At 38.6% G+C, this 26,690-nt stretch overlaps 1 protein-coding gene across 1 annotated transcript in view; it reads left to right on the forward strand.

Moving 5' to 3' along the window:
* LOC127584737 (paladin-like) overlaps positions 1–8,602 on the forward strand; it is a 210,203-nt gene extending 201,601 nt beyond the window's left edge. Inside the window, 1 exon segment of the mRNA XM_052041651.1 lies at positions 6,037–8,602. Within this exon segment, the coding sequence (XP_051897611.1) occupies positions 6,037–6,186 (150 nt within the window). The 3' untranslated portion in view covers positions 6,187–8,602.
* Positions 8,603–26,690: the final 18,088 nt, after the last annotated feature.

A 26,690-nucleotide genomic window follows, 5' to 3' on the forward strand; every position in this document is an offset into this window, starting at 1 on the left:
TACTCTAAATGGGCCTAACGTCTTATATAACTGCAACACAACTTCCCAACTTCTATACTCAATGCCCTATTTGATGAAGGCCAGCATGCCAAACACTTTCTTCACCACTCTATCTACCGGTGACACTGCTTTTAGCGAACTATGCACTTGTGCTCCTAGGTCCCTCTGTTCCATAATATTTCCCCAGGGCCCTACCATTCACTGTATAAGTTCTACCCTAGTTTGATCTCCCAAAATGCAATATCTCACATTTATCTGGATTGAAGGCCATTTGTCAATCCTCAGCCCACACTATCTACAACACCACCTACTTTAGTATCATCCACAAACTTACTAACCATTCCTTGTACATTCACATCCAAGTTGTTTATATAAATTAAAAACAACAAAGTTCCCAGCACTGACCCCTGTGGCGCACCACTAGACACAGGCCTCCAGTCTGAGAAACAACCTTCGAACATCACCCTGAGCCAATTATGAATCCAATCCACTAACTCCCCCCAGATCCCATGTGATCTAACCTTCCTGACTAGCCTGCCATGAGAGACCTTGTCAAAGGCCTTGCTAAAGTCCATATAGACAACATCCACTGCCCTACCCTCATTGTTACCTCCTCGAAGAACTCCAAAAGGTTTGTCAGACACAACCTCCCACAGCCATGCTGACTGTCCCGAATCAGACCCCGCCTCTCCAACTGTTGTTGGTAGATCCTATTCCTCAGAATCCCCTCCAGCAATTTACCCACCAACAATGTCAGACTCACTGGCCTGTAGTTTCCTGGCTTGTTTTTGCTACCCTTTTTAAACAATGGTACCACATTAACCACTTTCCAGTCCTCTGGAACCTCACCTGTGGCCAGAGATGAAGCAAAATTCTCTGCAAGAGTCTCCACAATTTCTTTTCTAGGTTCCTACAAGGTCCGAGAATGCACTAGATCAGGCCCTGGGGACACCACTCATTTCCCCAGCTTCCACATTTTCTCCACAATAAAAACTGAAGAGAAATCTTCATTAAAAGTCTCACCCATTTCCACACACAGACATCCATGCTGATCTTTTAAGGGGACCTATTCTCTCCCTAGCCACCCTTTTACTCTTAATAATCCCATTGAATCTCTTGCGATTTTGCCTCACCTTGCCTGTCAGATCCTGCTCATATCCTCTTTTTGCCCTCCTAACTTCTCTCTTGTGCACTCTAACACTTCTTGTAGTCATCAAGAGATTCACTAATTCCCAATTGCTTATGCACAGTGTATACCTCCCTCTTTTTCATAACCAGATCCTCAAATTCTCTCATCAACAAGGGTTCCTGAAACCTGCCAGCCTTGCCCTTCACCCAAACAGGAACATGCAGGCCCTGAGCTCTTGACATCACACTTTTAAACACCCCCCACCTGGCAGACACTCCTTTCCCTGGAAACAATCTTGCCCAATTAACCACTGCAAGATCCTGCCTAATGGCTCCAAAATTTGCTCTGCCCCAGTTCAAGACCTTAACCTGTGAACCGATTGTATCCTTTTCTATAACTATTTTAAAACTAATAGAATAATGGTCACTGGACCCAAAGTGCTCCCTGAAAGACAGATATCTTTGTTAAGAACTGCTATATATTTCCTTAAATAGCTGCTATTGCTCATCTGCTATCTCCTAATCTATTTTTCTCAATCCATTCTAGCCAACTGTCTGCATTGCTATACAATTGCCTTTGTTAAATTCAAGACATTTAAGACACACCCAAGTTTCTCATTCTCAATTTGAATGTGAAAATCTATTGGGGCAGGTCCATTGATGATTTGCTGAACTCACTGTTGGGAGAATACTGTTTCTTCCAGCTACCTCCAGAGTCAGTCTCCCAAAGGGACACTGGCCCCCAGCTGATCAGCAAGAAACTGTGCAGTGCAGGCTTTTCTGACTAGGTGGCTGTGTTGCCACCGAATGGCCTCTAGAGTAGGTGAACCCCAGTCTCTTGGGTCACTGGCTGGAAGAGGCCAGGAAGCTTCTAGGAATGATATGCATGGGAGAACAATTTTGGAAAAGCCATATTTCTTGTACTCGTACCTGTTAAGAAATGAACCATTTCAGTCTTCACACCATTACCCGGGCCCAGATTTCAGCTGTTATTTCTGAACAAAATGTCCTGTGTCCATCTTTAAACAATTAAATGCAATTTCTGTCTGAAGTGCAATTTCTATTTTTGAGCTCAAAATAACTTATAAAATTAACATTTCTCCAAAGCATTCCATACTGAGAGAACACCAGCTGATCCTTGGCATTTACCAGCAGCCTGGAGAAGCCCAGAGCCAAGGGCAACAGCCAGACTGCGGTGCAGGGGAGTATTAAGACCATTTCCTTCTGCTGCCACAGCCTAGCCTTCTTGAATGGCAGCTCTTGGGCACATGCCAATCTTTCAACCACATCTTGCCCCAGGAACAATGGCGCGAGGATACTCAAGTCTACCCTGCTACTGGCCAGAAAGCATGCATTTGGTTCCCACCGTTCAGCAGTCCAGTTACACCAATCCATGTAGGAGTTTTCTAGATCTATGGTAGCTGTGACTTGTGAAATGCTGTAAGAACTGCTGCTGGGGCCTCAGTTGGTTATAATCTATATTCATGATTTGGATGGAGACCAAATGTGGTATACAGTGGCATGCAAAAGTTTGGGCACCCCTGGCCAAAATTTCTGTTACTGTGAATAGCTAAGCGAATAAAAGATGACCTGATTTCCAAAAAGCATAAAGTTAAAGATGACACATTTATTTAATATTTTAAGCAAGATTACTTTTTTATTTCCATCTTTTACAGTTTCAAAATAACAGAAAAGGAAAAGGGCCTGAAGCAAAAGTTTGGGCACCCTGCATGGTCAGTAGTTAGTAACACCCCCTTTGGCAAGTATCACAGCTTGTAAATGCTTTCTGTAGCCAGCTAAGAGTCAATTCTTATTTGAGGGATTTTCACCCATTCTTCCTTGCAAAAGGCTTCTAGTTCTGTGAGATTCTTGGGCCGTCTTGCATGCACTGCTCTTTTGAGGTCTATCCACAGATTTTCGATGATGTTTAGGTCAGAGGACTGTGAGGGCCATGGCAAAACCTTCAGCTTGTGCCTCTTGAGGTAGTCCATTGTGGATTTTGAGGTGTGTTTAGGATAGTTACCATATTGTAGAAGCCATCCTCTTTTCATCTTTGGCTTTTTTTTACTGACGGTATGATGTTTGCTTCCAGAATTTGCTGGTATTTGATTGAATTCATTCTTCCCTCTACCACTGAAATGTTCCCCGTGCTACTGGCTGCAACACAAGCCCAAAGAATGATCGATCCACCCCCGTGCTTAACAGTTGGAGAAGTGTTCTTTTCATGAAATTCTGCACCCTTTTTTCTCCAAACATACCTTTGCTCATTGTGGCCAAAAAGTTCTACTTTAACTTCATCAGTCCACAGGACTTGTTCCCAAAATGCATCAGGCTTGTTTAGATGTTCCTTTGCAAACTTCTGATGCTGAATTTTTGTGGTGAGGACACAGGAAAGTTTGGAGAGTCGAAGATGAAAAGAGGATGGCTTCTACAACAGGATAACTATCCTGAACACACCTCAAAATGCACAATGGACTACCTCAAGAGGCGCAAGCTGAAGGTTTTGCCATAACCCTCATAGTCCCCCAACCTAAAAGTCATTGAAAATCTGTGGATAGACCTCAAAAGAGCAGTGCATGCAAGATGGCCCAAGAATCTCACAGAACTAGAAGCTTTTTGCAAGGAAGAATGCGTGAAAATCCCCCAAACAAGAATTGAAAGACTCTTAGCTGGCTACAGAAAACATTTACAAGCTGTGATACTTGCCAAAGGGGGTGTTACTAACTACTGACCATACAGGGTGCCGAAACTTTTGCTTCAGGCCCTTTTCCTTTTTTGTTATTTTGAAACTGTAAAAGATGGAAATAAAAATGTAATCTTAAAATATTAAAGAAATGTGTCTTTAACTTTATGCCTTTTGGAAATCAGGTCATCTTTTACTCACTTAGCTATTCACAGTAACAGAAATTTTGACCAGGGGTGCCCAAACTTTTGCATGCCACTGTATCTAAGTTTGCTGATGATACAAAGATGTATGGCAATGAGAATTGTGAGGAGAGTGCCAAGGCTTCAAGTAGCTAAGTAATGGGTAAGGACATGGAAAATAGAATACAATCTGGAAAAATGCTTTCCACCTTGATGGAATAAAATAGAAAAGCAGAGTATCTTATAAATGGTGAGAGACTGAAAAGTATTGGTGTTCAGAGGGATTTGTATAGGAATCACTTAAAGTTAACATGCAGCTACTGAAAGAAATTAGGAAGTCAATTAGTATATTAGAAATTATTCCAAGAGTATTTGAACAAAATGGTAATGATGGCTTGCTTAAGAATCCAGTGAGATCACACTTAGAATACATTGTACAGGGATGGATATATTTTAGAAGGAGTAAACCAAATATCACTGCCTCAAAATATCCAGAGGGTAATGAATCGCTACCCAAAAGGCTGTGGTACATTCTGGATAGAGATTGATGGATTTTTGAATATTAAGATATAGGATCAGTACAGGAAAGTGGTGCAGAGGAAAAAGATCAGGCATGACCTTATAGAATGACAGAGGTTGTCAAGGGGCTAAATGGTCTACTGCTATTACTTTGTTCACATTGGTCACTGATTTGAAAATGTTAACTGTTTTACTCACCAAAGGTGTGGGTGACTTGCTGATTATTTCTAGCATTTTCTCTACTCAATTTTAGATTTTGGTTTTGGCCTGAGTTGTATCTTTGGCCTTAAGCAGAATAAGCAAGATTTGTTTGCTGATGGGTGGTAATTTTAATCAACATTGCTTTTGGTCAACTAAAATTATTGACAGAAACAATTTACATTCAATACCAATGTGCCCCATCTCCAGTCCTAGATGAGCCTTATTGTAATGCTGCCACATTCTCCTGAAGTTTTGTATTTTTTTTTAATGGGAAGAGTGGAATCCATGTGCTGCTACCATAAATGGTAAAAGTATTAATAAGCAGAGAAAACATGTCTTGCAGTGGAATATATAAACATTATATGATCCTTGCTTTCTAACTATCTTCTCCAAGGATGAATCACTTTTTTGCCACTTGTGTAGAAGTTCCACAAAATAATATTTGCCATATCAGCATCGTTTTAGCTAATGGGTCAACCAAATAATTGAGATTTAAGGCTTCAACATTAGCTTTGGCCTCCAGTATCAGTTTTAACAAAGTAGCCTTACAGAATTATGGATTCATTTTAAATAATTAATTTCCAATTAGTTTATATTGTCAGATCAACATTCATTTATCTTTCAGTTGTTAATAGTACTTAAATATACAAATACAATTAGGAGCAGAAGTAGGCCACTCAACCTCTTAAGCCTGCTGTGCCATTCAAGAAGGGCTGCATGTAACCTCAACTACACATTCCTGTCTATCCATCAATGACTTTTCACCCTCATTAATCAAATGTTCAAAGACTCCACTCTGTCCACCCTTTGAGGAGGAGAGTTCCAAAGGCTAGTAGAGCTTTTATTTCATCTTTGCTTTAAATAGGTGACCCATTATTTTTAAACAGTGACCCCTAATTCTGGTTTCTAGGAAATTCTTTCCACATTCGCCCTGTTAAGAAAGAGCCCTTAAGATCTTATATGTTCTAAGATGAATATTGTTTTTAGGGATAGCATATATATACTGTAATTTTCAGTGTGTCCAGTGATGCAAACATCCTTTGGCTCCTTTGTAGGCTATCATTTTGTATATACCAGTTGTCTGTATTAAAGCTGAGTCATAGTCAGATATTACATTTTTTATCCAAATGACTTCCAATTTTGAGAAGTGGTAGTTCCACTTAAATCTTAAGATATTATTGTACAGAAAATAAGTTGCAAAAGTCCTGACATTTGATATTTCCAGTTAGCACTGGTATTTTAACATGCTGATAATTGAGGTAATGTCAAAAAATCCCTAGAATTTTGTCCCAATTAAATCATCTTTGTATGCTTTTTTTTAAGGTCGCTGCGAAAGCAGGTGTTTATGAGATCCTGAATCGCTTGGGGTTCCTTGAATTTGAAGAGCCTGAAAACACACCACTTTCTCGACTATGCTACCGCTGGTTGCAACAGTGTACGAATACACTTCCATTCCGAGGAGAGTTTATTTAGTTTGTGGACCTATAATTTACCAGATATCTATTGATTGGTCAACAGTCGTACACATTTACTTTCCAAAATCTTAAAGAACTGCCTGATTTATCCTGGCCAAATAATGCTGAAAAATGTGGCAAATGGATAAACCTTTGAATCAAATTGACAGGGCTGTAGAGAGACAGCAGTACAGTGTGATTAATTTTGAACTAACATAGCAAAGAGCCAACACTGATAACAAGAGTAAGAAGTTTTAACATAAAACTTCTTACTCTTGTTATCATCCAGAAATTTGTAGCTTGAAATTCATCAGAGAGAACTCTTCAACCAAAAAAAAAGAACAGGACTTAAGTCATCCCATTATGACCTACTGTTACTTCATTGTTGGCAATGATCAATTTAATAATCCCTATAAGTTAGCATTGTTAGGCTGTCATAGAAGTGAATAATACTACAAGCTGGTATGTAACCTAACTAGAGGTAGGGTTAAAGTATTCAACAGCATGTTCATGGTAAATGTGGAATATAATAATTGAAGGTCACTGAATAGGAAAACAGCAAATTCTGGAAGCAGAATCCATCATTCACTTTTTAAATATTTATCACTGACCCATCCATGCATCCTTCATTTTTTAGGACTGCAATGCACAATATTGTAAACAATGTTAAATTTATAATATGTCATATCACACTTGTGTATTGTCACTTGGATTTTCAGATCCTGAATGTGATGTTCAACTCCAACCATTGTGCTCTGTATTAAATGTGGTACATTAACTTCCATTGGATATGTTGCATTCATTTAGCACAAAATACAACTGAAATGAAATGCATTGCTTAACTTTCCTACCTAGATTCCAGATGCATTATTTTCCTCTCCAGTGAACTCTATTGAACTACAGATTGGTTTGGTGCATTGACAGTTTTATGCCAGTGTTGTTGAATGCAAGAGTTATCAAAATCAATGTTATTTTCTGGCACAAAGCTTATCTGTGTTATGCATTTTAAATAGTGATATCTTTGGGCTTTTGCTCAATATATAATTTAATCAAAATCTTTTCAAAAATTGCAAATATTTTTATAATTATAATAATTAGTAAAAACTACATTGGATCTATAACATGGCTCATTTAAAAATAAGAGGTTTTCACCTGAGTCACCTTTAGAGGACATACACCTGCTTAATCAAATAGTGAATAAGTATACTTTTGATATTTGAAATGGAATTGTAAATACAGTGATTATTTTTCTAAACTTAGAGAATTTATGTATTTAAAACATATTATCATGAATAATCTTAATGACAGTGGATGTGTTGAAATTTACACCTTTCCTGATTTTTCTTCCCCATAACCACCTTTTCTTCCAAAAGACAGAATCTACCTGCTATTAATGTAATTTATCTTTAATGATCTTTAAGCTACTTTATCAAACCAAAAGCAGAATATTGGTTTCCAATGTAGAAAAAAGTAACATTAAAACAGAAATTTACTTGAACTGCAATTTGAAACCGTAATAAGTATCAAGTCCGACATTTAGAATAGTTTCTGCAGTTTATTCTTAATGTTGGTTTTATGGTTTTTGTGTTTTCATATTTTGCAAGAGTTTGGCCTTTTTCCACTTAATGTTGTTGCTAGTTGTCCTTCAGTGCACAATGAAAAAAGCTGAATGCTTTTCAATTGCAATTAAAGGATTATTAATGATTGTGGAATCATGATTTTCATACATATGTAGCAGTCACTGCAGAGGTTTGAGTTTTGCCAAATAACATACCTTTGCTTTCCAGCTGGAGAGAGATCAGTTCTGAATCTTGCCACAGGCAATTGTTAAGTTGGAAATTAAATGGAAGCACAGAGGCTATGCTGGGAATGGGAAGCAGATGTATGGGAGAGAAGAAAGGAGTGTCTAGTCCTGAATACATATAATGGACATTAAAGAACCCAAAATGCATACTGCATCCTTTTTGTTGAACTAGATGGTGGACTATTGCACATTGTAGAATTTGTCACCAAGACTGTTCATGTACATTTGCTCCCAAATTAGCATATGACACCGTATACTTGTATTTCCCTTTATTCTTCCCTTCATTTCTTTTTTATTCACCTTTTACGTTAGAGGCAAACACTGCCACATTTTCACCAGTTGGTGAGCCGTTCTGAGATTCAGTAGTTTTCAAGTGAGAGTCGGGAATAGCCGTGCTGCTGGTTTTGTTTATGTTTTTATTGGAGCTGTTCCCAATCATATGTAATTCGTAAAAAGTTTGATACAATGTCTGAAGAGCAGCAAATGGATCATCTAGACCAGCTGCAAACAGATTATTTTTGTTCATTACATTATCCTTGGTTACAAAATGACAAATTATGATACACATTTCAGTATTAACAATTTTGCTTTGATTGTGGATTAAATTTGAAATAAAGACTATAGCAAAATAGTTTTTAGATTTATGGGACTTTCGCATTTAATACAAACACAATTCTTCTAATATCATCCACCTAATGGCAGAAAAGTTTTGATTTATGTTGCACAACTTACTAGAGTTAGTCAACAATAATCTTTTGTGCTGTTATGCATTGGTGAAAATGAAATGTTCTTTACTTAAGTAAACATTTTATTCCTATCAATCAAAACTGGAGAGCCAGTCAACAGTTCTAGAGGCCACAGAGATAGCTCATGTTGGGGACAAAGACATTTTAAAAGAGGAAAAATACCATCGTCGCATTTTGTTCTATTTTGCTATAAGTGCAGGTTACATGAAACATAGAAAATGTGTTTTACATTCACCTCCAGTTACAATGTCTAGAAGGGGTAGTCAGACATAGGGCTTGAATATTATAATTCAAGTTCTTTGAATCACAGTCTGCTAAAGTGTTAGAAGGTTGTGGGTAAAAGTTCCAATCAAGAGCTTTGAGTGCATAATCTAGGTTGACTCACAAATGCAGTATGGAGGAAGTCCTGCAGTGGCAATGATGGTATCTTTTACATGCCACATTAAGCTGAAATCTCTCATACTCTTGTTGATGAAAAAATTTCTATTTCAAGGCAACCAAGGGATTCAATGAATGTTCCAACTCAGCCAATATTACTAAAACTGATAATCTTATCACATTCTGTGGGGCCATCCCATGCTCAAACTGGCTATTGCATTTCTTCTCTTAGAATAATTACTGCTCTTTAAATATACTTATTGGCTGTACTTTGGGACATCCAGAGATCATGAAAAGAATTTTTAAATGCAGATTTTTGTTTTTGTTTCAGCCAAGACTTACCCTCATTAAGTAATCAACACAAAGTTGAATTTAATGTTAAGTTCAGTACCTCTTAACTTACAGGCCTGTTATTTTGGAAGCACAAAGGAAAAATGAAATATATTTAACAATATGCAGTTTTATGTGCAGCTTACTGTGTATAATAATGTTACTATTTGTTTGCTTATCTTGTCACATAAATCTATGCTGCCAAATGCAACACAGTGCCATATGCATTTTTGTGTGGTGTGCTCACTTAATAATCAGAAAATAAATTTCATACAACAAAAAAGTTAAGTGCAATTTATTTGATTAATTATAAAGTGCTTTTTAATGACTGCTGGTTTCTCTCAATTCCTATCTTGAAAACAATTACTTTATCAACTTTTACAGTATATATGAAAGGACTTTTTAATACTTCATTTCAATGAGTGTTTTGTGTTTTTAAAATATGAATCATTTCTTTGCTAAATTAGAAACAAATCTGCAAATACTAATTTTCAAGAAAATGAAAAGAAAAACATTCACTGTTTAATATTATTCCATAGGATTTTAATGTTGAGCCAAAATACCTTTAGTAGCTTTACATTTAATCATTGTACATTTTTTTTGCAGAGACCAACTTGTAATCTTTTTATTAAATTTTGCACTCTGAATTGCACAATATCTTACAATGCTTAATTCTGTAGTGCTAGAAAGTAAATTATTAAATGTTTTGCATCAAATCTCCTCAACTTTGTTTTCTTTGTTTAAAAACAATGCTGTGCAAGTTCCTGACTCAGGAGAATGAACTTACAGACAGTGGCAGTGATTGTTGGTATCTGCTGTTGAATCATATAGAATAAGTGTATTCAATGAATGGAAATGCATTCTTTTTCCTTTGAAGTAGAAAATCACTCACTGCTTTAATACTTAAAAGGCAGGCAAACATGCCTAATTTCCTAGTTTGTCAAAGAAATCTTTCATCTTTTGCAATTAACTGGTACATTATAAAACCTCTATGAAGCAGTCTGGATTAAATTCTGTTCACTCCAAGGGGTATGAAAGGTATAATGTCAATACATAGTAGCCTGGCCAACGTTTCTCCCACAGCCAATGTCACCAGGGCAGTTTACTTGGCCCACTACTCTATTGCTATTCATGCATCTTTTCTGCACAGTAAATGTTACACATGCACTTCATTTGATATTATTTAATTGCTGTGAATTACTTGATTTTTTTTGATGATTTGAAAACCAGTTTTGATGTAGCAAATATTTACAGGGTGATGAGTGTGCATGACATTGGGAGGGAATCTAGAAATCCTGGTAAAATGACTTTGTGGCTGAATGTCATGGTTATTTCAATTTTGTTTCCAATCTGGAAAATAGCTGGCTTAAAAGCCAGATAAACTGACTTGGTGAATTTGGTTAAGGGAGGTCACTAAAGGTTCCCCTCTCCAAATAATGACATGGGATCTTATGTCTATTTGATGATTGTACAAAAACTCCTACAAACGCCAGCAACCATTCAGAACAAGTCAGTTCAGAACAGAGCCTGACAATCTGGGATACTGCAGGTTGATGAGGAATTGGTGGGATGGAGTGTGGAGTTGGACTAGTAGTAACTATCTGTGGGTAAAGAATGGGAAGCGAGAGAGCATAATTAGTGGGATAGACGGGATGCTAAGGGAAGCATACCTGCCACCAAATTACAGGATCCACAAGCTTCCACCCCTTCTAATCCCCCAATTTCCTCAGCCCTGGGAAAGCCGGCATTCTTCAAATATTACATTCCAAATAGCTTGCCGAATTGTGTGATATACATTCCATAATCATAGACCACACTTATCTCGAACAAGTAACGTGGATACCCTCAAAGTCATCACAGTTGAATAGGAAGTAGGCAATGTTATGCAGAAGGGTAGTAGTGGGGTTCAATTTCATATACATATTGAATTAATCTTCCCACGCATATATAGCTCAAATGAGGTTTAACCCCCCCCTCCCCCCTATGCTTCTTTCTAGTAATATAGTGAAGAAATGTACACAGTAAGTTTACAAATTACATGAAGATTGGGTGAGTTGCTCATAGTGTGGAAGACAGTCTTAGGCTGCAGAGAGATATCAATGTTTTGGTGAAATGGTCTGAAAAATGGCAGATGGAGTTTACTCCAGATAAATGAGAGGTTGTACTTCAAACTTATAAAACATCGGTCAAACCTCAGTTGGAGTACTGTGTGCAGTTCTTGTCACCACACTATAGGAAAGATGTGATTGCATCGAAGCGGGTGCAGAGGAGATTCACCAGGATGTTGCCTGGGATAGAGCAGTTCAATTATGAGGAGAGACTGGAGAAGCTAGGTCTTTTCTCCCTATAGCAGAGGAAGTTAAGAGACAACAAGATTGAGGGTATATAAAGTTATGATGGGGATAGAGCTGGTGGACTGCAGGAAATTTTTCCCCATGTTAGAGCTAAATAGAATTAGAGGACTTAGATTTTGGGTGAGGGGGAAAGAGATTCAGAGGGGATATGAGAGGGACCTTCTTTGCCCAGAGACTGGCAGAGTGGTTAAAGCTGGGTTGCTAACAGCATTTAAGAGTCCAGATGAACCAAGTGCTGGGCGATGGAGTTAATACAGAAGGGTGCCTACTGGTCAGCATAGACATGTTGGGCTGAATGGCCTATTTCCATGCTGTATAATTCTATGAAAATTAATTACTTATGTACAATTGAGGGATAGTAATCTCAGTTAAGGTTCTGTCAACAGGATTGCATGTGAAGTACTGCCTTCCATTTTAATCTGCAACAGTGGTGGAAGGAAACAAGGTGTTCAATATTAAATTTACTACATATAGCCATAATTTGAATCCATTGATGGATAGTTTTGAAAAGCAAATCAACCTAATCATCCTGACAGTCACCATTTAGAAATATGTTTAAAGAAATAAATTTAGAGTAATCACTGCCTTTAACTGTACATATATTAAACAGGATTAATTAGTGGTATATATTCCCAAGTACTGACAAGCATTGATTTTTGCATTTTGATTGATCCTTGGCAGTAATTCACACAGAATATCGGATGTAATTTGGTATGTAGTTTTACATGGCCGAATGCACCAAATGAATGCATCTAGCCCATCCAGGGCAAGAGCTTCTCTTTGCAGTGCAAGCCTTTCCAAACCTGCCAAGAAGGAACTCACTAAGGGATGGCACAGAGATCATTTCATTCACATTTACTCAAATATGTTTCATTACTTTCTTCGTTTCACAGTTAATTAAAATAGTTATGTTCATAGTGATTTGTTTTAATTCTATCAAGCAGAATATGGTGATTTTAATATCATATAAAGCTTACGTAGCTGGTACTTGGTGCCACAGTTTGCCAAAGGAATAATGTAAGTCATTCAGATGATTACAAAAAAGGAATAAAATTTTACAGATATGAAACTAGATGACTTCAAATCAGTCTGTCGTTATATTCTTTCCTTCTGTACATGAACAATGATGAACGTCTGCTGTAGCCTTAAATTTATTTAGAATCACCACCACCTTACACTGGCCCTGCAGCTGGTAAGCTACACATACAGTATTCTTATGCATATGATGAATCAAGTGCTTTCTACGTAATTCACAGTGCACTATAGCTTACAATGAACATTGATGATATTCTTTGGAGAGAATTGGGCTATATTTGTTTTACTTATTTTTGACTGAACACAAGAAAGCAGCAGCTCATTTAGGTTTTCAAGTTTGTTCCACTGTTCAATGAGATCGTGAATGATGTATGACTAAATTTCATACATTCGTTTTTCCCTCAAGACATTTGGTTAACAAAAATCTCTCAATCTCAGATTCAATAACTGACCCAAGTATCAAATGCTACCTGTAAAGTACTAGTATGTTGTGTTTAGGAGTGCTTCCTAAAATCAATCCCAGAACACGTGTCTCTAATTGTTAAATTAAGTTTCCTACTCTAGCCACTCTTGCAGACTGAAGAGAAATATTTCACAAATCAGTCACCCAATCAGCATTTTGGCTTCCCAATAAACAGCAAATTAAGTATACTGACTTGAAAAAATTACAAGTAAATCAGTATTTTACCTGGATGAGTTGAAGATGGAAGGTGAACATAAGGGTTCTCTTGTGATTTTTGGAGGGGAAAAAGGAGAACAGGAATGTAGAAAACGCACAATGACATGGTGGCGGGGACTCCCCGGCATTTGCATGAAATATGACATTTATTAGAACAGATGCAATGGAGAAACTTGGAAAATGTCTGGAGTCCATGCAGGAAGCAGGGTACGAAGACATGGCTGAGGGAGGGACAGGACAGGCAGCTTAATGTTCAAGGGTATAGGTGCTTTAGGCAGGATAGAGGAGGGGGGAGTTGGATTTCTGATTAAGGGGAACATCACAGCAATAGTCAGAGATTAAATTAATGAAGGATCATCCAGTGAGGCTTTATGGGTGGAGCTAAGAAATAAGGGGATGATCACCTTGTTGGGATTGTAAAATAGGTCCCCAAATAGTCAACGAGAATTAGAAGTATAAACATGCAGGGTGATTGTGAAGAGTTGCAAGAATAAAAGGGTTGTCATAGTTGGGGATTTTAACTTTCCTAACATAAATTGGGCTTAGAGGGGTAGAATTTGTTAAATGTGTTCAGGAAAGTTTTCTCAGGCAATATATAGAGGGCTCTGCTAGGGAGAGGGCAAAGCTTGACCTACTCTTGGGTAATAGGCAGGGCAAGTGACTGAGGTGACAGTGGGGAGCACTTTGAGACCAGTGGCCATAGTTTTAAAATAGTTATGGTAAGGGACAAAACTGGTCCACAGGTTCATCTTCTAAATGTGGCAAGGTGAATTTTGATGGTATGAAACAGGAGCTTGCAAAGGTTGATTGGAATAGGCTGTTTGCAGGCAAAAGGACCTTCGGCAGGTGGGAGTCTTTTAAAAGTGATATAGAGACTCAAGGTCTGCAAGTTCATGTCAGAGTGAAGGGCAAACTGGCAGGAATAGGGAACTCTGGATGACAAGAGATATTGAGGCCCTGGCCAGGAAAAAGGAGGCATGGGTCAGGTGCAGGCAGGTTAGATCAAGTGAATCCCTGGAGCAGCATAGGGGATGCAGGAGTATACTTAAGAAAATCAGGAGGGCAAAAAGAGCACATTAGGTAGCTTTGGCAGAGAAGATTGAGGAGAATCCAAAGAGATTTTTGTATATTAAGTGAAAAAGAGTAACTAGAGACAGAATAGCGCCCTTCAAAGAACAAAGTGTACATCTACGTGTGGAACCGCAGGAGATGGGCAAGGTCTTCAATGAATATTTCTCATTTGTTTTTACTGTGGAGAAAGACAAGAAGACTTCAAAAATAGGGATAGTTAATGGTATTGGTTTATTATTGGCACTTGTACCAAGGTACAGTGAAAAGCTTGTCTTACAAACTGATCATACAGGTCAATTCATTACACAGTGCAAAATGTCTTAGGGGATGTCTTGGGGATAGTCCATATTAAAATAGAGGTGGTACTGGACATCTTAAAATGTATTAAGGTAGATAAATCTCCAGGACCTGACCAGGAATATTCAAGAACACTGTGGGAGGTCAGAAATGAAATTGCGGGAGCCTTTGCTGAGATACTTGCATCACTATTAGCTATGGGTGAGGTAATGGAAGACTGGAGGGTAGTGAATCTTGTGCCTTTATTTAAGGAAGGCTGCAAAGAAAAACCTGGGAATTATAGACCAGTAAGTCTAATGTCCATGGTAGATAAGTTATTGGAGAGAATTCTGAGGGATATGATATACGTGCATTTGGAAAGACAGGGCTTTATTAGGGGTAGTCAGCATGGCTTTGTGCACGGAAGATTATGAACTTGATTAAGTTTTTTTGATGAAGTGACCAAGAAGGGCAATGACAGCAAGTCAGTAGACATGGTCTATATGGACTTCAGTAGAGCCTTTGATGAGGTTCCACATGGTAGGCTGCTCAGGAAGGTTAGATCGCATGGAATCCATGGAGAGCTGGCTAATTGGATACACAATTGGATTGATGGTAGGAAGCAGGGGTGGTGTGTGAGGTATTAAAAAGGAGGTATTAAAGTGAATTGGTTCCATTGGTCGAGAGTCTTTAACTATGTAACAATTTTGCCATCAATGTGCTGTTGGTGAATGAGTCTGTGCATTTCCATCGTATCATCTAAGTGATTATTCAGCTCCCAGTCTTTCAGGAGGGACTTCATTAAATATCCATGTACTTGATGTTATATTTATAAATGGAATGGAATATTGATGAGATGGCTTGCAAAGATCATGAGAGAAAGCTAAAAGATAAAGGGATAAGAAATAACAAAGGGTTGGAGAAAACATTATTGAAAGGACTAGAAAAATTGGGGGCGGGGGGGGAAGGAAAACCATAAAGATGCAAAAAAGATCAAAAGTCTGGGCATAGCGTGGCAGATTTGGAGAAAATTGGGCTATATTTGTTTTACTTATGGGGGGACCAGAAAGATGCAAAAAAGATCAAAAGTCTGGGCATAGCGCGGCAGATTATGCAAGGAACTGGAGATATCAGAGGGACTGAAGAAACTCAGGAGCCCCAGACAGATATGTATCTATGGGGGCTGTGAAGGACATCAAGATGGCATCAATTTGCAGTATTGAACGTGTGGCCCAAAAAGTGTCTGATTGCTCGGAGGGGTTTTAAAGACATTTATTAAGCAGGCCAATTCACCCTGGTCTACAACCAATGGTATAAAAGGCACCTAACTGTTCCACATTGTCCCTTAATTACCAGTGTATTTAAATGGCCCTGCCTCCTGAGAGGATTAGTTCCCTGACCCTAGTCAATATTACCTCTGATAAAACTGGAAGTAGTCAAGTCGATTTTGTGTTTGGGATTTTTATTTTTAACGTTTTTGTTTTTTTTTAAAACCAGACTCAGATCCACCAGTGTTAGTGAATTACAATACTTATGGAAAGCAGGGACACAGAAAGCGCAACAAAAAACAGAAAATGTTGAAAACATTGAGGAGGTTATGAATGTAGAAGATATGATTAGTAAGTTTGTAAATGACACAAAAATTGATTGTGTTATTGATAGTAAGGAGGATAGTTTTAGATTACATTATGATATTGATCAGCTGGTAATGCAGAGCAATGGCTGGATATTGTCTGGGATGGAACATTTCAATTATGAGGAGCTGTTAGATGTATAGAAAATTATGAGGGACATAGGGTGGTTAGAGAGAAACTTTTCTCCGTAATGGGGATGTCTAAAACCAGAGGGCATAGATTTAAGGTGAAGAGTAAGAGGATTGGGGGGATCTGAGGAAAAATATTTTCATCAGAGGCGGTTGTAATCTGGAACACATTGCTTGAGAAGGTGGTGGAGGCAGGTACTCTCACAACATTTACAATATGTCTGGATGACTGCTTCAATAGCCATGGATTAAGGACTAAATGCTGGTAAATGGGATTAATATATGTATGGGTACTTCATGGGCAGCATAGGCATGTAGGGCCTGTTTCTGTGCTGTGCAGAACTTTGGCTGACACACCTGCAGTTTTTGTTTTGATCTTCAGGGAAAAAGGGTACTTATCAGGAGGATGGTAAATATGGAGAAGTTGGTTATCTGGCTAAAATTAACACAAGAACTTATTAATTATTTTTTCTCCTTTTACTCTAACAGTATTATAAAGATTAGTGGCATGAGCTCCTATCATCAAAAGGCCCTGTCCTTGGCATTTAGCAAAAAATCTGGCAGCATAAAGGAACTTCAAGAATTTCTAAGCCATAAACATTAAAGCTGTAAATGCAAACACATTTTAAAGAAATATCTTTTGAAATACATATCCTTCCCAGGTTATGAACATGCGGTTAAGAACACCTGACTTATGTGACTTATGGACAGTCCAAACATACAAATGAGCGTTCGGGGGACTGGTGAGATGGATTGGCTGGCTGCTGTGGGGCTGCAGATATCATCTTCTGTTGGGTGGGAACAGGATACTTCTGCATGCCTTCTCTTCCCACCTCACCAATCGGGGGGGAGGGGGGGGTGGTTTGTGGTGGTGCTGGTGCTGAGTCGAGCCAAACAGAGCTGAGCGCACTGAGCAGACTCAGCCGATTACTCACCGTGTCTGTGAGGCCTGCTCGCTCTCCCATCAGTTGTTTGTGTGATCCTCTCCCACACACTGGTTTTATTCATTTCCAACTAATGAATAATTTGGGTTACCAACAGTTCTTAGGAACAGAACCCTGTCATACCCTGGGGACTGCCTGTACCCTGGCCAGTTGAATATTTGGATGAACACCACTTCTGTTAACAATGTGACTATATAGACTGCAAAATTAAATATAATTGAGATTAACCAACAGTTGTAATGGCATGAATTAGGCACATAAAATTGAATGGGGTAGATTCCTATTGTGACCACTTGTTCAGTAATCAGCTAATAGTGTCCTTTATAATGAAATCAAAGAATGAAAATTGTAAACATTTACAATGAACAGGCAATTTGCTCCACTCGATTTACTTCCACCATATCTGCCCCCTATCTATGCGGAAGTCCAAAACCTACCTAAGTGACGCTGAATACACAATATATACAGCATTGAGATGTAACTAACATTAAATATCTACTTAGGTTATTACAGTCTGCAAATTTTATTTGGATTTACTATTACATAATTGATCCACTGTGTGATTAATATCTAAGATAACTTTGAATGAATTAGGTCCTCATCAAAAGGATTCCCCTGCATTTTTGCACATACCATACATTTTCAATGTAGAAGAAAATCCACTGTTTTTTTAAATTAACAGCGAGTAGATCTTCAAGTTAGTTATGTAATGCAAATATAGCTAGGTCTTTCACGATTCTGATTGGTACCACAAAGCTAGCCAATGCTACTATTTATACAAAGCTCTAGGGAGCATATAAATGATGTTGCAGGAGATTATGTTCCTGAATAGGAAAGGCTAGATAGGCCTAAGGTCATTTCCTAGCCCATATTTTTCATACATTCATACTGTTGAATCATATAGGTCAAGTACTATACAATCCAAGTTCTACTTTTATCACATCAACTAAAATCTGAAAGATCACACCATTTAGAATTGGTTAATAAAGTCTTCAAAGTTAAGATTTTAAAGGCAATCAAATCAAACTATTAGTCAAGTGCAGGAGATACAAAAAATATCGAATATGATAAAAGAATGCATTGTCCTCTATTATTTCATATGCCACTATTAACATGTTTTGAGCCATTTGTTACGTGGTTATTACTTATTAATGGGTGATGAAGTAAGCCATAAAACCAAAAGGCATAATATACCCTAAGAATTTCACAGTTTTAGGCTGTAATAACTGTGGTAAAATCCAAAGCTCGCAAAGCATTAGCATTTGAAAAAGGTAGAAAAGTTCTTTTTAAAATCAGTGGAACATGAGTGACCAGACAAGCAGAGAGATATGGTATGTAAAAACCTTACAAACAATATGCAGAAGTAAGTAAATGTGCAACTGGTTATTTTGGCAGACTAGTTTCCAGTTAAAATCTGTCTGGTAAGTTAATAACAGGAAGCAGGAAACTAAATTATATTTACATTCATTTCCATTGTGAAAGATTACTAATGATTACTGTAACCTGGAAGTGTTGTTGCTAATTCAGGAACAAAATATCTCCAGATCAACTTAAACTAGTTACAAAAAAAACCTCCAAGACATGCACAGAAAATGCTTGAAACACACAGCAGTCAGTCAGCATTTGTGAAGAGTTTCTTGGATGTGGCTCCTTATAAAAAAAATTTGAACAGAGCTTGGTGTACACAATTGAACTAGTTCAAGAAATTAGAGCTTTCCCTTGAAATCGGGATCCAATTACAGAAATGAACACCAAAACATTTTTTATAATTACAGACCAAAAAAGATCAAATTTATGTTTTTATCCTCAAGAGATCATCACGAACAGAAATAAGTGCAAACAAAACCTTGCATAGAAAAAAACTAAACATCTGAAATTCCTGTTTGTATTTCAGAAGCCACTACCTATTAGCTCCCACAGTGAAAGTGGTTTAGATCATCCACAATGTACAGTTCCTTCAGGCGTATTAGAATGGCTAAAGAGAGCAAGTGCAGAGGGAACTGATAAATTCCCAATGACAGCTATGTTGGTTCAATACCCATTGATTTTCTGAAAGGCACACGTGATAACTAAAACTTTTGCACTCAAAATTCCTCTTTTCATCTGCAATTTACATGCAAGCTTGTTACAAATATAAAAATGTTATAACAACACATGGGGGAAAAAAACAAGTTATGACACTTAAGTAGCAACTGAAAGATCTACTGAATTAAATCTGGTCAAATGTAGCTGTAAAATTTCACCATGAAAGTTGGAAGCTTATTACTAAAAACACAGCTGGTTTCCTCATGCAGACTTGGGTGGTGAAATGAAGTCAATGGCACTCATGAAGGACATAGATAGGGTGAATGCACTCAGTTTTTTTTTTCCCCCCAGGGTTGAGGAATCAAGAAGTTGAGGGCATAGGGTTTAGAGTGAGAGGGAAGAGATTTAAAAAGGAACCTGAGGGGCAATTTTTTCACTCAGAGGGTGGTCCGTATATAGAATGAGCTGCCAGAGGAAATGGTTAAGGTAGGTACATTAACAACATTTAAAAGATACTGGACAGGTACATGGATTGGGAAGGTTTAAGAGGGATATGGGACAAACATGAGCAAACGGGACTAGCTTAGCTGGGTGTCTTGGTCGGCATGTATCAGTTGGGCCAAAGGGCCTGTTTCTATGCTGTATGTCTTTATGAGTCTATATTAAGGACAGAGCCACAGTTGAAGAGAAGTTCAAATTGCTTCTTCAGCAAGTGTTGACTCACTTTCAGTTCTTGATAAGTTCATCTGTTCTTTGTTCTCTATAAATCCTTGGGTGTTTGGTCTGCAGACGACCTTGACATCACTGAAGAATCCACATGTATCTTGGATATCAGCTAATTGCTGGACCTTCTGTACTTTTTCCACCAATCATCTGTTCTTTAGATCACATGCTTTCTGTTGTGCCTTGGGATTCAAATGCCTGTAGAGGTGTTTCTTTCCCCTCAAGTTTCCAATCCATGATGCCTTGGTTTTATTGTTAATTAGTTCCTGGTCATTCTTATCAAGCCAGTCAGGAGAACACACACCAGTCCTCACCGAGGGGTCAGCAGTGGAAAGAGTGAGCAGCTTCAAGTTCCTGGGTATCAACATCTCAAAGGATCTATCCTGGGCCCAACATATTGATGTAATCATGAAGAAGGCACGCCAGCGGCTCTACTTCATTAGAAGTTTGAGGAGATTCAGTATGTCACCATAGACTCTTATAAATTCTATAGATGTACAATGGAGAGCATTCTGACTGGTTGCGTCACAGCCTGGTATGGAGGCTCCAATACACAGGATCGCAAGAGGCTGCAGAGGGTTGTAGACACAGTATCACAGGCACAACCCTCCCCACCATCCAGGACATCTTTGAGAGGTGGTGCTTAAAGAAGGTCACATCCATCATTAAGGAGCCTCACCATCCGGGACATGACGTCTTCTCGTTACCACCATCGAGGAGGAGGTACAGGAGGCTGAAGACCCACACTCAACTACTCAGAACAACTTCTTCCCCTCTGCCATCAGATTTCTGAACAGTCCATGAATATTACCTTGTTGTTCCTTTTTATGCAATATTTATTTATTTTTGTAATTTATAGTAATTTTATGTCTTTGCATTGTACTGTGGCTGCAAAATAAATTTCACGAATAATAAATCTGATTCTGACTCTGTGTATTTCTGATTCTGACCCTGGTGCTAATTGGCAGAGAAACCACGAGCCTTTGCACAAATGGCACAAAAATATTATGGTTAACAGTGGCTTAACTTACAAACTGTGAAACTGAAGGATACATAAATGCATTTAGAAATGATTTAATTAATTTGTGCACCCAGTACAAAGCCTTGTGAGCTACAAGTAATGTCAAAATTTCAGATGCAAGTATAATTGCACCTTGCAGAATTTTCCACACATCATCTTTGGGCTTTTGTGGAGTCATCTGGGGCTCATCTAACCCAATCTTTTGTTTTCCAGAGGCAGCAATTCAATTAAGTCACTTGGACCATTTGCAAAGTCAGCACAGAGAGGGAAAGGCTATGGAACAAGGTAACAACCAGTGGAGGACAGAGAAATATTGCTTTCCATAGAGCATCCTTGAAAATTGAGCCTGAAATTCGCTGATGGATATGATTAGTCAACCATGGGTTTCATAAGATTTTGTTTGAAGTTCCTATCATTTCCATTTGTAATGTAACACAGCTTAAAAATATAGCAAGAAGAGTAAAATCAAATCTGTTCCAAGTCGAACAACAATATTATGGGATAAAGTGCTATCTTGAATTTTAAATTTTTTTAAATTTTAAATTTAAATTCTTAAATTTTTTAAATTAAATTTTATTTACAACGTGGTAACAGGCCCTTCTGGCCCGAGTCCGCGCCGCCCATTTTTTTAAACCCAAATTAACCTACCTGTACGTCTTTGCAATGTGGGAGGAAACCGGAGCACCCGGAGGAGAACGTACAAACTCCTTACAGACAGCGACGGGAATCGAACCCTCATCCCTGGCGCCGTAATAGCGATAGTTGAAGGCAAACATTTAAATAATTCAATGCTAAGTATCACCTCTGATTTCCAATGATTGTCATAAACCACAAGGTTTGCTTTGACATTTGAGATGACTACTAACCACTGTAAGCTGTGTATTTCCTCTATTTATTTCAAATTTGAAAGATAGTAGAGAAAGCTGATATGGTTTACTGGTTAATGATAATCCAAAGTTGCTTGACTACATCAAGAAAAAAATTTATTTGAATACAAGAAAGTAAGTTATTTATACTATCAGCTTATAGACATTTTGCAACTGAAGAATGAATCAACTGGCAGCAATTAATGAAGCTATGTAGTTGATGGTTGCCAAAGGGTAGTGGATGAAGTACACGCCCAGTTGATCATGCTGCAAAGAGTAAGCAGTTAAGAAACATTTGGTGAATACTAGAAATACTAAACAATCACAGCTAGATCTCATCCTTTTCTAATAGTCTCCACTAGAACATAGTTTTCTTCCAAATTATACCAAAACATTTCCTCTTGCAGTAGTGATTGATGATTTAGAACCTATGTTATGAAAAAGAGGTTTTACAGTTGGTTATTACTTTATATTCAGCAGAAGCTGTGTAGTTCTTTTCTCTACAGGCATGGTAGTGTAGCGGTTAGCGTAACGCTTTACAGCGCCAGCGACCCGGGTTCAAATCCGGCCACTGTCTGTAAGGACTTTGTACGTTCTCCTGTATCTGCGTGGGTTTCCTCTGGGTGCTCCGGTTTCCTCCCACATTCCAAAGACGTACAGGTTAGAAAGTTGTGGGCATGCTATGTTGGCGCCGGAAGAGTGGCGACACTTGAAGGCTGCCCCCAGAACACTCTACACAAAAGATGCATTTCACTGTGTGCTTCGATGTACATGTGATTAATAAAGATATCTTATCTTACATAAGCTACATGGGGGATTCCATTAGAGAGGTCTCACCATATAAGTGCATTTGCAATATACAGAAGGAACCATTTCAGTTTCAGCAGAATGTAGGTATTTTCATTGAAGCAAAGTAGCATCAAAATGCTTTGTAATTACTACATTTAAAGTTTCTTTCAACAGAATCCAAATAACTACAATGAGAAAGAAGTTCTAATGAAGTCTTCAACCTGAAATGTTAACTGTTTCTCTTTCCACAAATATTGTCTGAGATGCTGAATGTTTCCAGCTTTTCCTGTTTTTGTTTCAGAAAAGGCTTAAGTCCAGACCTCCCAGAACCTGGAAAAATCTGGGTAAGTATTAAGAATACAAAAATCTTCAAAAATTTAGTGTCATGTATGGTATCTTCCACAGATAGGCATGTGTAAAACCATGCTAAATTTTAAATTCTTGAAACAGTTAAAAGAGATTAAACAATGTAATTATTTATGAGGGAATCAGGCCAGTGAATATTTTAGCTCAAACGGGATTGCTTTTACTGCAAATAGATTAAATAATTATATAAAATTCTTAGCTAACCTGGAGTCTGGAGACTATTATTTCCCAATCTGTCAACTGAGAAACATGCGTTTTGAAAGCAACACGTTTTGGGTCGAGACCCTTCATCTGGACTGGAAAGAAAGGGGAGATAGCCAGTATACAAAGGTGGAGCAAGAATTAGCAGGTGATACATAGATCCAGGTGAGGGGGGGGTGATAAGACAGGAATGATATCAGAAGCTGGGAGGTGATAGGTGGAAGTGACAAAGGGCCGAAGATGATGGAATATGATACAAGGGGATTGTGGAGCATGGAATAAAGGGAGGGAGGTGGGGAGGGGAACTGGTGGGAGGAGTGTGTGTGGATGATGGGCAGATAGAGAGGATGGGGGAGGAGAAAGACATAGGGTGATAGGGGCCAGTTGGATTAGGAGAGAGAAAAAAGAAAAAAGGAAAATAGGGGAAAAAGGGACAGAGGGGGAGCATTTACCTGAAGGACAATAATGTAGGTGCCAAAGCAGTAGTTACTTTAATATCCAGTAATTTCATGATTGGTTGTAAACTTCAATTCTCAAGTGACAGGCCTTGCCACAGGAGATGCAAATATAAATCAGAACACATCTGTTGAAGTCCAATCTTTTCTATTGAAAGAATTGAGTTCTTTCAATCAACTCACGCTAGACTCTTTGGGTCCCCAGCACAGAGCAGCGCACTTATGTGGCCAGTTAAAGCCACAATTCCCAGCCTGTGCTAACAATCTTAATATCTTTATACCAGAGTCTCAGATATTCCAACAACCTTCAGCATATGCAAGTTCTTTATTCAAAAAGTCTGACATAGATAACCCCCGGATGAAATTTATTAAACCAGACAGCTTCCTCATGTAATTTGGTATCGAGATTTTCTTATGATCACTTGCTCTCTACAATAGTTTTCTCTCAGACATTATGTAGGTGGCTCAGGTCTTTCTGCCATACAATAGCACACAATGAACACATTTGTTATTTTCATTAATGTGACATTCATTACTAATTTCCTTTAATTCCACACTTCTTGAGTAAATTAGTCAAATGTGTTTCTCCCTTTTTGATGTACAAGTTCAATATCAACTGAGACAAGTTGCATTTCATTCCTGATTGGAGAAATTGTGCACATTCTTTAATTTGGTGTCAACTATTGAAACTTGTGCAACCTCACCTTATTTTTCCAAGGAAATGCTCCAATCACTGATGCTTCTCTCTCCAATGAGCAGGCAGGCTTTCAGGTCCAAATGACATGCAGCAACCAAGTTCTCACATTGACAATAATCACTGGGGCTGGATTCCACCACAGTTTTAAGGGGTTGGTTCATAGACTTATTATCTGCCTATCACACAGACTGGAAGCATAGACTCAGACTGAAGCTCTCAAAGCTGCTGCCATTAGCCACATTGCTTTGGCTGTCATGGATAGCCTTCAGCAAGTGAAAAATGGGGATTCATCTGTGGAAAAAGATTGGAAAACCACAAACCCTCAATAACTGACTACCTGAAGGAAATATCCTTATTCCCATCCTCTTTGATATCTGCATGAGAGATATCCATCATAATACTGAGGAAATTTTCCTATCCTAATGATGTGCCACATGTAACAGAGACAAAAATATTAAAAGGGTCTGAAGGACAATCTGACAGTGGATCTGACAGCAATGCCTGAAATAGTTTAAGTGGAGGCTGTGAACAAATCCCACAAAATCAAGGTCAGTGCTTTCTACCTCACAATTTTCCTGATAACATAACAATCAAGGTTACCTTCAGTGGAAATATAACTTGGCACAACCCAACCCCAAGATATCTTTATTTGGAGAGGTCACAAGAGAAAGCGAGAAGGAGCGGGGTAAGGCCCGTGAAAGCTATGAAAATAGATATAGTTATAGAGTGACCATTTTGAGAGCTGCTGTTTCTGAGGGCTAAGCAGTGTGGTTGAGGTCAAAGTGCGAAGGCTTTGATAAAAGGAGGCTTCAGCAAGGAGGGCGAGTGGCAATACAGGAAGGCAAGATAAGGTTATTCTTTCTTATTCACATCAGCAGTTAGAAGGATTAGTAATAGCAGTCAGTGGAGAGCCATTCTCCTTCTGTGGGATGTGGGGGGTGGGGGGGCGGTGGTTAAGTGTCCTTGGTAACTATGTTTGCAGGTAGTAGGTTCATCTGAAGCTTCTTTCAGATCACATAGATTGCTTGTTGCTGCAGTTGGACTCACTGAAGAGCACACAGGAGGCAGAAGATAGATAGGAGCTTCAGTAAGGTGATCACACCACAGGTCCAGCCAAACTGCAGATGGGTGACCACCAGGAAAGGCAGGCAGGCAGCACAGGATCCTCAGCGGCTATTCCACTCTCTAATGGGTATATCATTTTCAATTCCATTGGGAGAAATGGCCTTTCAGAGGAAAGCAGCAGCAGGCAAATCAGTGTTACCAAGATGAACTCTGTGGTACAGCAGGAAAGGACAAAGTATAGATGAGCAGTGATGATAAAGCACGTGATAGTCAGGGGGACAGACAGGCATTTCTATGGCTGTGAGCGAGACTCCAAGAAGGCATGTAGCCTCCCTGGTGCCAGGGCGTCTCGGAGTAGGTAGACAACATTCTGAAAAGAGAGGGTGAGCAACCAGAGGTTATAGTCCACATTGGTACTAATTACATAGGTGAGATTGAAGTGTCTGTGGAGGAAGCCTTTGAGAATAGTGCCATGAAAAAAATAAAGTTAGCCCTCAAGTTAGGGCACTAAACTGGGAGAAAGTAGATTTCAATAGTCTAAGACAGCACCTGGCAGAAGTAGATTGGGAGAAACTGCTAGAGAAAACAACATCTGATAAGGAGGAGGCATTTAAGAGTGAGATACAAAGAGTTCAGAATCAGCACATCCCTGTGAAGATAAGAGTCAAAGATAATACAAAGATGATCCCAAGCTCCAGATCCAGCAGACACCTAACCACTATCTGACCTCCAGCTCTCGTTGCACACTTAACAGTGTAAACCTACCAATTAAGTTTCAGCCTGTAACTCTTTCCTAGTATTCATTACTCTATTTATAAACCTAATTAGATTCCCAAGTTGGGGGATGTGATTGGATGTGCAGTTGGAACCAGGGTCTGATCTACATCTGGGCTCAGGAGGTGGCATTGACAGGGGCTTGAGACCACAAGTCTGCGC

The sequence above is a fragment of the Pristis pectinata genome, chromosome 30 (assembly GCF_009764475.1).
Source record: "Pristis pectinata isolate sPriPec2 chromosome 30, sPriPec2.1.pri, whole genome shotgun sequence".
NCBI classification, from domain to species: domain Eukaryota; kingdom Metazoa; phylum Chordata; class Chondrichthyes; order Rhinopristiformes; family Pristidae; genus Pristis; species Pristis pectinata.